Source organism: Struthio camelus, chromosome 18, assembly GCF_040807025.1.
Source record: "Struthio camelus isolate bStrCam1 chromosome 18, bStrCam1.hap1, whole genome shotgun sequence".
In the NCBI taxonomy this organism is placed as follows: domain Eukaryota; kingdom Metazoa; phylum Chordata; class Aves; order Struthioniformes; family Struthionidae; genus Struthio; species Struthio camelus.
In genome coordinates, this window is record NC_090959.1 from 3816591 (window position 1) to 3827894 (window position 11304).

The 11304-nt window shown below is 44.1% G+C and overlaps 1 protein-coding gene across 2 annotated transcripts; it reads left to right on the top strand.

The window, feature by feature from the left end:
* The first annotated feature begins 1561 nt into the window (after window positions 1–1561).
* On the top strand, window positions 1562–7902 carry DYNLRB1 (dynein light chain roadblock-type 1). 2 transcript variants are annotated; one of them, XM_068912913.1, is made up of 4 exons: window positions 1562–1955; window positions 4528–4603; window positions 6037–6204; window positions 7367–7902. In XM_068912913.1, the coding sequence occupies exons 1-4, from the start codon at window positions 1953–1955 to the stop codon at window positions 7408–7410; spliced, it is 291 nt and encodes a 96-aa protein (XP_068769014.1). In that variant the 5' UTR covers window positions 1562–1952; the 3' UTR covers window positions 7411–7902. The 2 variants fall into 2 exon arrangements, with proteins under 2 accessions (XP_068769014.1, XP_068769013.1); XM_068912912.1 differs by having other exon boundaries at window positions 1835–1955; window positions 6037–6210.
* The last annotated feature ends 3402 nt before the right edge of the window (window positions 7903–11304 follow it).

Genomic DNA, 11304 nt, shown 5'->3' on the forward strand with positions numbered 1-11304 from the left:
CAAATTCAGAGTTTGCTTTTCTATGCAAAGTAAATATGAGCAATAGGAAGTGCCTCTTCTGTAGCAGAAGAGGTTGGTTTCAGGTTGGTTAATCACATGGTATCACTTAAAAGCATGCTAGCAAGTAGCATAGATTTAAATGTGACACCTTTCTGGGCAGTTTTAATAGAGCTGTGCAGATATGTCACAGCTACTTGAAGTTAAAAAAAAAAAATCAGAACTGTATGAAAAATGTACAACTTCAGTTTCACCACTACATTAATTCCTTCTTCTATGAGGTTGCTAATGGTGGTACTAGTCCTCATGGGATGTTGGGTTTTTTGTATGTCGTAAGCTGCAAGTTCTCTGTTCCTTGTCTGGTTTAGACCTTTGATGGCACCTTTGCATTGCCTACTTATTGGCCAACTCTTACGTTCATTGGTAGGTCTAGAAGTTGAATCAAGCTATGGTAAAATGTCTTTCTGTAGCCAACCTTTAGAACTTATTGCTGGACTGAGAAGAGATACTAGCATTAAAAAGAACTAGGTTGCAGAGCTGTAAATATCCACTAAAACAGAAAATAACAGTATCTCTATGATCCAAAAGGATTATTTCTGATCTCAGAAGATGTCTGATCCCATGTTTACTCTCCACCCTCACCTTCCCTACCAACTCTATAGTAATGAAAAAATGGCAATGTTCGTTAGAGAAATTCTGTTTTCTTTGAGCCATCGGAAAGTAGCCCCTGCTAAGAACAGGATTCCAGATTTGAGGGGCCGGTGACCTGATCTGCTATGGCAAATCTTGTTTTTCAAAGTGTCTTGGAAATAAATGAAAAAAACTTTATCAGGTCATTATTCTACTTTCTGTAATATCTTTTCTATGTGAACAACAGACTGCTTTTTCAGCGCCATTAATTTGAACTCTGTTCTTAAATGTGGACAGTCACTGCTTTTGATCATTATAAAGCAGTTGGAAATGGCTACGTTCAATAAGACTAAGCTTTAAAAAAAGGAGTTGAGTCATCGCGTAAGGTGGATTTCCACGTGCCTTTGCTTAAACGTCTGCTTTCTGAAACCGTTGTGGGCAGTTCAGTGTCCGTTTTCTGTGCACGTACTGCTCACAGGATTGCAACGCTCAGCGAAGCAACATTTGATCCAGATAGAGGATGAACTCCAGGTAAACACGAGAGGAATCCAACAGACTTTGTTACTGCATACATTTAATGCCAACTACGTTCGGTATGGTTTGGGGAGGAGAGGTGGTTGCAGTTTTGCTGTAAGCATTTAGGACATCTCAAATCCTTTCCAAAGGCTGGCTGAGCACCAGGCCGCTTAACACACCGTGCAGAGGGAGCAGACACGACGACCCCCGTGACAGGAACCCCCAGGGCTCAAGGCCGGCAGGTTCCGAGGCGCTTTGTCCGCGCTCGCGGGTCAGGAGGCAGCGCACGGCGAGGCCCGGGCCCACCGCCCGGCTCTGCCCGAAGCCCGGCCGTGTCTCCAAGGGGCTCCGGCCGTGTCTCCAAGGGGCTCCGGCCGCGTCTCCGAGGGGCTCCGGCCGCGGCCGAGCAGCGCGGGGAGGGGCAGCGAGCGGGGGGCACCGCCTCCGCTCGCCCGCAGCGCAGGCGGCGGCGGCCCGCGAGGGAAAGGGCGGCGGGGCGCCACAGCAGCCTCGACCGCGCGTTTTAACTCCCCCCGCTTTCTCTTCTATGACGGACAACGTTTCCGAGGGCTTTTACGACAAGGCCTTAGACGAGAGGAAACTCGAGCGGCCCGCGAAGCGCCTCGTTACCGCGGCAGCGCAACCGCCTGACCCTCCTCCCCCGCCGTAGATCACGTACTTCCGCCTCCGGGGCGGGGCTAGCCGTCCGTGCTGGGGCGGGGCCTGCCGCTCCTGCCCGGTGATTGGCGGCGGGGGAGGCGCATGCGCGCGGGAGCCGTGACTGGGCTGTGGTGGCGGCGCCGCTCGAGATGGTGGGTGAGGGCCGCGGCGGGGGGCGCCGGGCCCCGCGGGGGTCGCTGCCGCTGCTGCCGGGGCGGGAGAGGCGGCTCGGCTCTGCCGAGGTCCCCGGCGGGGCGGGGCGGGGCGGGGCGGCGCGGCGCGGCGCGGCGCGCTCGCTCCCGGCACGTCCCTGCCTGCCGGGCCGGGCCGGGCCGGGCCGGGCCGGGCCGGGCCGGGCCGGGCCGGGCCGGGCCGGGCCGGGCCGGGCCGGGCCGGGCCGGGCCGGGCCGGGCCGGGCCGGGCCGGGGGCACCGCGCTCCGCCGCGCCTGCCCGCCGGCCTCGGGGGTGCGAGCTGGCCGCCTGCCCGCGCCGGGGGCCTCCCTGCCGCGCCGGGGCGGCGGCCCGCGCCCGTTCGCCGGCGCCCGCGGCGGCTGCTTGCGCTTCAGAGGTGCTCTGAGATGAAAGAGGCTCGTAAACTCAGGGATCACGATAGCTGGAAAAGTTCCTTGAATAAAATAAATATAAAAAATAGTACTGGCCTGTGCTGTCGGTGGAAAAACTGACGTGGTCCGCCAGGCCTGGCGGTTCGGTAGGAAAACCGAGGGGTTCAGGCTTTCCCGATGAAGCCGAAAGGATAAAGGCAACGGCTCTGCGTGCAGCCGGCTCTGCATGCAGCTGAGCTTACGTAAGAGCCAGTTCCTGACAGAAGGACGTTTAGGCTCCTTTTCGCTGTCTGCGTGCCTCTCTCCATCCGCACGCGCTATCTCCTGTAGTCATTCAGCCCTCTGTTAAGAGAGTTCTTGTTTGGTTAGCAAGATAAAGCCTAACTTTTTTTATCGGGTAATGTTTTTGTTCGTCTCGTCAGTTGAATTGTGTCATGGAGGTGGCTGAGGAGCATCAGAGCTAGTGTTGAAGCGGTTCGTGCGTGCCAGGGAGTAAGAATAGAAGAAGGAGGACTTTCCTGTTTAAAGAGCAATGAGCTGTTAGATCAGTTCACCCCGCCCTGTGAATGAGACTCGATTATCCATCTGCTGGTTGTTAAAATCAAAATTGGGTGTCATTCTGCATGGCTGCGTTTTTGGGTCCAAACGGGGTTTTTTTAAGGTCTGATAAAGGAAAGTATTTGATAAATTGGGACTTAAATAAGAAGTCAGGAAATTATTTCAGACCTGACAGTCTACCGCCATTTATTTCTCAGCTTTTGTGTACTCAGTAGTTTGCTCTTTGTTTCAGCTCCTTTTTCTTCCGTTTGGAATTTGCCCAACATTAAAAAATAATCAAAAGCCTTGTCAAAATGTTTGAGTTCTGATTTCTCCATGCTGGAAAGGACAGACAAGCTCTATTTCATAAAGGCAAAGTCAGGCAGAAACATCTCGCAGTAGCAATGGTTTGTGTTACTCCAAGCTACTTATGTTGACAAAGTCCTGCAGAAAGTCTGCTGATGGTTCTGAGGTTTAGACCGGGTTCTTTTGTTGAGATGAGCCCTCTTCCCAGGGAACGGGGCTTATAGCATGGCTGTGATCGTTTGGTGGGGACGGAAAGAGGGTTATTCGCAACGCCTAACAAGCATAGCTGTGTTAGCCAAATGCACCATATATATCTAGCTTTTCCCCCTGGGTTTAGGTAATCCCTTCTATTCTAGATCCTTTCTGTGGGGCTTTGTTTTGTTTTTGAAAGATAACGTGTGCCTCTGTTTCTTCTAAAGGGAATCAAAAATAGCAAACATCTCGTGAAGGGGGTTCACTCAGCTGTGGAATAAAGCTTTGTGGTGACATATTTATGGCTCTGTTAAGAGTACCTCTAGGTAAATTTTGACTGATCTCTTGTAGCAATGAAAGTTTTGCAGAAGGGTTTGAAAGCTCTTAGGACGTTGTTGGTGACTTTACAGAACTGGGAAATGGACTAATTAGCTGGGACTTCAGTAGTGTTTTTTTTGTTTACTCTGGGTTTTTTTTTTTTGGTGAGTTGATTCCTTGAAGTAGTTATTTATTGTTAGTGCTTATAATCTTGTAGCTCTCCCAGCAATAATCATAAGGAAAGAGCATAGTTCATTTTTTTTCTTCACTTTTCTTATTTTTAATTACTCTTAGCATTCCTTTGATAAAAGGAAAGATAAATTCCGACTGTAAGACTATCTTTTTCTATTTTGTTCATAAATTCCATGTGTATTTTCCTACCTAATTTTTGAAAGACAGCTAAACTGTAGCAGTCTGACTAGGCAATCTTCCAGTTACAAGCCCGGAAGCCTACGGTAGGAAGCTGATGCATGAGGTTGCAGGAGGGTTTGGGGAAGAGGAGAGAGGGAAAAGAGTAGAAGGGAGTCCAAGTTTGCATCACAAATGAGTGACGCAAATGAGTGATGCACTCTTCACAAATGAGTGAAGACAGCTGGGAAACAACTGAAAAGGGCTTGCTAAAATGGTAGTACCAAAAATGTCTGTACTTTGCTCTCTGGAAAGGTGGTGTATCTGTTGTATCTGTTTGAATCATCTTGGTGCAGCTTTATTTTCAGATACGTTATTGCAAAGAATTATTTGAAGTCAAATGGTCCCTGCAAGGCCTCACGTTGCCTCATCTATTGATTTGCACTTGCTGTTTTGCAGGCTGAGGTGGAAGAAACACTGAAGCGAATTCAGAGCCAAAAGGGAGTGCAAGGAATAATTGTTGTTAATTCTGAAGGTACTGTGCCAGTCTCAGTTTTCTAAAGTATAATTTATTCACAGCATGCACTTTAAGGACCACGGATTGTGCTACTTACATTTAGGTTAAATGTCTCTCCTTAGCAAAGGTTTTCCGGTAGCCAATGCAAGTTGACAATAGTTAGTGGCTACAGGAGCAAGATGGGTTCTCTGTTCTGTTTTTCTACCAGCTTACTTATGTTATTTAAAGAAATTAATTGGAAAAGCTTGCAAGTGTCTTGAGTTCTGCCAGTGTTTGAGACTGTGGTCTACCAAAGCCTCACCTTTCTGAGGTCTTTGCATTTTTATCGGTAGCACTAAAAGCTCTCATGACATCTAAAATCTTGCTGAGGTGCATGTCCAGAATGCTGCTGTCGTGGCAGAGGTGAGTAGCTCAGCAGCTGTCTCGTGCTGATGGCCTCGTGGGACTTGTGAGCTAGTTGTCTCTTCTTGAAGCCTCTGTAGAGTCCAGTGCAGGCAGGCATGTTCAGAGTACTCCAGATACACTAACGGTACTGTGGGCAGCCTAACTTTTTAAAATGGTATGATTATTATTTTAAATTGAATATTTCTTAGAAACGTTCCCTAAAAAAGATGACAAATAGGTAGCAACGGTATGTGAATATATTGAAGACTAGGTCACTGCGTGCTTAGCTCACGTGAACGTATTCAGCTTGTGTTCCTGCTTGTTGGTTTTACAGAATATACATATAACGGTTTGTGCTCTCCGGACTGAAGGTCACTTATTTGAGCATATACCTTCATCGTTTTTTCAATCATGCCAATATTTGGTAATAAGCTGCTGCACTGTTGGCTCACACAAACTGAATTTTGGCTGGCTTTTGGGGGAAAAGTGCATCTGATGGATGGCAGAAGTATAAAGGAGGAAAAGCTCTGGCCAAACAGTGCCAGTGTAACTGCCCTCTTGGCTGATGCACAGGAACTGAACCAGGGGACCTGCAGGACTGCATCAACTGTTATGGCTAAATGTGAGCGCCTCAGCTCGTGTCCTCTATGCGCAGTGCTGATCCCAGCCCAAATTACTTGACTGTCATTTAATTACTTGACTGTATTCAGGAGCCTTTCTGAAAGGAAGAGTTGATCCCAGTTAGAAAAACAAAACTGAAACACAGGTATTGCCAGGCTCTGCCAAAACATTTTTTGTTTTTCATATATAGTAAGCATCTTATAAATAAATGAATAACAGAGAGCAAGAGTAAGACACTGATGCTATCAGAAGCAAGCAATTCTGCATGTCTTGTTTCTGTTCATGTTTTTCTGTTAAGCCTTTAAAAAGGATGCTCCTAATCACATTCCCCTGATGTTGCTATAATATCTACTTAGGTTAAATCATCATCACAGTTGGACCTGATGATGAATCGTTTCCAGTATTTCATCACTGACCCTTGCTGTCTCCACGGTGTCTTCTTGCAGGTATTCCTATCAAAAGTACTATGGACAACTCCACAACGATTCAATATGCGGGCCTAATGCACAGTTTCATCATGAAGGCAAGGAGTACTGTGCGAGACATTGATCCCCAGAATGACCTCACATTCCTGCGGATCCGCTCCAAGAAAAACGAAATCATGGTTGCACCAGGTAAAAGTGAGTGGAGCTGAAAGGAGGCATCAGAGAATCTAGTAGAATTCTTCTCTCATGAGATTTGTCACGCTTGCCCATTACATATTTTTTGGCATAAGCATTGTGTGAGCCTGAAAGAAATGAGTCCTGGGTATTGCTTTTGTTCGTATTAGGTACTCTTCTTTTCTAAGGAATTTGAGCTGTCTTACTTTCTTTACAGCTGAATCGTTTTTATCATTGACCTAAGTTTGCTTCTTCATGTTCGAATGTGGGAGTTCATTTTCCTCATTCCTTTTTGGTCAAAGTGGAAAACATTAAACAGCATTTGAGAGAGTGTTGCAGCCTTTTGTGTTTTGTTTTTCAGCTAAAACCAGAAGAGTCAGAAGCTAATGTTTTGAGAGTGGTTTTAGATCAGCGCTCTAGGCGAAGTGGCGTAATGCAAAACAGTCAAATAGATTCTCAGGTTCAGAGGAGGGGAACACAGCATATTGCAGCTGTACTCGTGAGTCTTAAAATATAACAGCAGCAGTAGCTTTCTCTTCAGGGAACGTCCTCTGTGTTTCATCAAATTATGAAATGAGGAGTGATAGGATGAGTACAGTTCACTGATGTGGCAATAATTTTGCTTTGTTCCTTCATACCACATCAGATTCATGGTTGATGGAGAGGTAGAGGATGGGATTCCAGTCCCAGTAGACTGCTCCACAGGGCAGTTATTGAGAAAGAAAGGCTTTGGGGTTTATGCTGATCTCCATGTGAGAGATGAAAAGGGAGGAATAACTGTTGCTCCAGAACAAATGCAGCTGCAGCCATTTCAGCCCAGAAGTCTGCCTGTGAGATAAGGGAAATCACCGTTTTGCACCACCTATTTTGGTTCGATCATTTCATGTGCCAGTTGTGACTACATCCTAAGGCACAAACTGAATTAAATTTGATTGGTTTGGAAGCATGCGGTTTCTTAGATGGTGACTTTTTCCTCAGTAAGACTCAAAAATAAGTGATCTGACATATCAAACCTGTTCTCTTCATTGAGAGTGAATGTCAGGGTTCTACAGTTTCCAAAGTGTATCAATGAGGTATGGAAAAATGCTGAAGTTTACTGTTGCTAAATGCAAATGTGTTTTTCTTGGTGAACAATTATCAGCAGAGAAAGAATACCTTTCTTTTCTTCTCTTTCCAGATAAAGACTACTTCCTGATTGTCATCCAGAATCCAACCGAATGATTACGCTAACTTGGTCTGTTTTTTCCCTTTACCCAACTTTTTTAATTTAATAGCAAGGAGTAGAGCATTAGTGTTAACTCTGTTATGCCACTTTGATAATGTCTAGAAAAACAAAAGCAGGGGTTTTTGTTGCTTACAAAGAGGAAAAAGTGGCTTTTTTTTGTTTATTTTTTTCTGCAGGTATCACAAAAGTCATTTTGAGGGAGATTCTGTGAATTAGAATCAGGTGGCTTAGGCTGTCAAAAGTGCAACAGATTCTTTTAATAGTTAATATAATATTCTAATAATGTTCTAATAAAGATTATTCCTTGTATGTTTCCATACTCCTGCCACTGCTATTTGAGATATGCCTTTACACTATTGCTTTTGAATGACTGTAAATATGAAACTTGTCTGTCTTCATGTTCTCTCTTACTCTGTTGGTTTTACAAGTTTTTTTTTTTTTTTGAAGACAAAGTCTAGCCATATCAAATTAAAAAGTGTCATCAGTGATTGCTTTTGTGTTATGCGTTTTCCTTCTCTTGTAAATATATTAATGATTCTCTTTGAGGTTTTTTTTTTTTTTTCTTCAAAAAATTAAGTTTTCCAGGGGCAGTTTTTGGCTATCAGTTGCTTTCTCTAATTCTCTAAACAGTAACTTATTCAAAGTGAGTGTGCTATACGCTTGTTACTGCCTGCCATGTTGGAGCATTTTCCCGCTGCTTCCTTTTCTCTTCAGAGAGAGAAGTGTTGTGGCTGAGTAAGACCATAAAGGCTGCCTGCTGGAGCTCTCATACTAACACAGTTCACAGCTGGTCTGATCTGGTATCTTGCCTTGGTAATTTTTCAAGCATGTTATTGGTCATTAAGTACAAAAAAGGTCATCTGGTTCCTCCAAAATAATAGAAGGGATTATTTTATAGCCTTGTAATTGCACACAGAGCTTAAGAACATATGCCAAATATCTGCATAGAAATTAATTGTTGTACGGTTTTAGTAATTAGCAAACAAGCTGAAAATTTGCTCCATGTAAATTAAATTACGTGATCATTGTGTGCCCCTTTGCATGTGTGACCCCATCCTCTAAAGCGTTATTTTTGTTGTTTTTTTGTTTACTTATTGCCTTAGTAACCCTATATGGTGAACTCACTCCTTCTGGGTAGGAATTCTTGGTAGAGTACTAGGTAAACAGCAGTATCCCTGTGTGGGCTTTTCTGAGAGTGGTGCTGGTTACAAGAGAAAGTTCTTCCGTTTCACTTCTCTTCTCCCACAAGGTATGGGAGGAAACCCATCCTTCCTACTCCATTCCTTTAGCACTCCATGAAGACCTCTTGCTTTTTGTTGCCTCTGGGATAAGATTAGAGAAAAGTCTATATCATGGTGTATTACTGATGTATGAAATTGCCATTCAAACAGTGTTTAACGAGATGCAGTAATGGTCTGTGAATATACTGTTGCTGATCTTCATGACTTATCACAATGTGCTAGGAACTGCCTGGGTTCCATATGAGCAGAGTTGCTGTCCAAAGGAATTCGTGAACAGAGGAAATTGTAAACTTTCTTGTGTTCTTTAAAGTTGCTGATGAATTTTGTGACAGGGAGGATATAGTTTTAAACTGTGCGTTATTATCCTACTAGTTTCTTGTTACTCTCTGACACAACAGGTCAAAATTTTACTGTAGACATTCCTGAATCCTGCACTGGTGCTAACTAAGCTCCAGGAAAAGCTTTCTTCCCCTCCCCGAACACAAACGCAGCTCTGGCTTGTACTGAAGGTCTTAGTGATGCATAAAGCATAATAGCCCAGATTCAAAAAAGATCATTATTGTTTTTTCCACTTGATTTTTCACTGCATACGCCCATAGCTCAATACCAGGAACTGATTCAGCAGGGAGCAGCGCTCTGACAGGCAAGTTCCTTTCCCAGTTGGGTTTGCCCCACAAAAAAGGGAGGCGATTACAGTCAGCTGTTGCGTCTTGTAGGTAGTCTAGCTGCTAGCTTGTGCTTTAGCCTTCTCACGTGTCTGGCCTCAAACTCTACTTGTGGTAGAAGTGTTCTACCAGCGTGAAAAGGAGTTTCTCCAAGGTGCACCTGAGCAAAGATTCACGTGCAGTTGATGCACGTGAAATGTGCTTTACAATAAAAGAGGAGACTTTCACTGCAATGTCACTGGGGGATGCTATTACCTGTGCTTGTGAAGGATCACTCCGATTGATGTTAGCAAAAGTGTATAACCTGGTTTTAGCCCTGTTTAGCCTTCTCTCAAATTTATAAGCAGTAGTAGGAACATGTGATACTGTCCAGTTCTGCACCCAGGAACAGACTTAAGAACTTCTTACGGGTGATCTCAGCAGGTCAAGGTGATGAATATTCTAGATGATTGGCTGCAGTGCAGTTTTGGGGTCTCTAATATAAATGTTGAAGTGTTGACTTGGACACTTGTTGGATTTCCAGGTCACAAAGCAATAGGGTGCAGGTATGGTGACTCGGATCACTAAGACAATCTGTATCTTCAAGGTTTGTTATTTATGCCTTTTCAGAGGTGAATATTAATTTATGGATGTAATTTTTTTTTTTAGATAGTGTTTATGACCGTGAAGGCCATTAACATTTTTTTGGAAGATAAGTGAAATTCTGTCTTACAATTATACATCTAAGGTCTGCAGTCATGCTCTGTATCTGGAGTAGTTCCTAATATACAGCAGCTTGTATAATGCATGTGATCTGTTGTCATTTATTTTAATTTGATATTGTCTCCATAAAATGATCTTCTGCAACCTGAATTCTCTGGATAATAACTGAATAGTGAGGCAAGTCAGAAGAAAAATGTGATTTCAGTTATCTTCCCTATCTTCTGTTGTTGACAGGCAGAAAAATGTTTCCCTGGAGATGGTGATCTGCATATGTATTTTGGCTTTCCCTGTTAGGTGGCAGTGTTACTTCTGTGAACAGTGAGAAACTCCTTTAGGGTCCTGTGTTATTCTGGACACTTGCTGAAGGCTAACTATCCTTCAACGGTTCTCTGTTGTATCTGGGTTTGGGACAATGTTGAGTGTGTGGGTGATTTTTTTTTTCATGTTTATCTTGTAATAAACAACCCTATTGCAGAATTAAGATGATGCACACTTTCTGCATTGTGTTGAGATCATCAAACTTAAAGTGAAATTACTAGGTTCCTGCCATATGCTGATTATTTTTCAATGACTGTTAACAATTAGTCAAGCTTGAATATAGTCAGGACCTTGAGTACTGGTTATTGAGTCTGAAGGAGTTTACTGAATCCAGCTGGTTAGGGGAGGGTCATGCTTATGCCGTACTAATACCACTTCTACCCTACACTTCAAAGTTAATTCAGATTTTTAAAAGGGGGGAGAGGTGAAGCTGAAGAACAGCAACTTCCATTTGGATACTCTAATATGGAGGAAAAAGTGTCCAATTTGGATTGGGAGTATCAGTCATAAAGATGTGGCTGGAAGTTATTCCTTTGCATGCAGAGTTAGGGGAGGATTTTACTTTTCCTAAAAGCCATCTTAATGAGCTTCAAGAGAGAGACTGGATGAAGTCCTGCTTCTTGCCCTGTGCTTGCTGAGGCTGGGCCTAGTCCTTCATGTGATAAGATAGTAACTGTCCATTGAGGAAGAACAGAAAAATAAGCATTGTGGACCTAGCCGGCAAGCATTACAAAGTGATTCAAAGGAGGGCTTGAATAACCTCTAGGCTGTGTGCCTAAGAGCTGCTTTGTGTTGTGCTTGCAGAGTGTAACTTGCTGTCTTTGACAAGTAAATTTTGATGGGTCCCTCTCTGAAGATGGAGGAAGCATCTCTTTAAGATTTGGAAAGCAAACCCTAAAGTATTAACAAGCTAATGAAGTACAGTTTTGAGGTATGGCTCTGGGCTGTGAACAGCAACACGTGA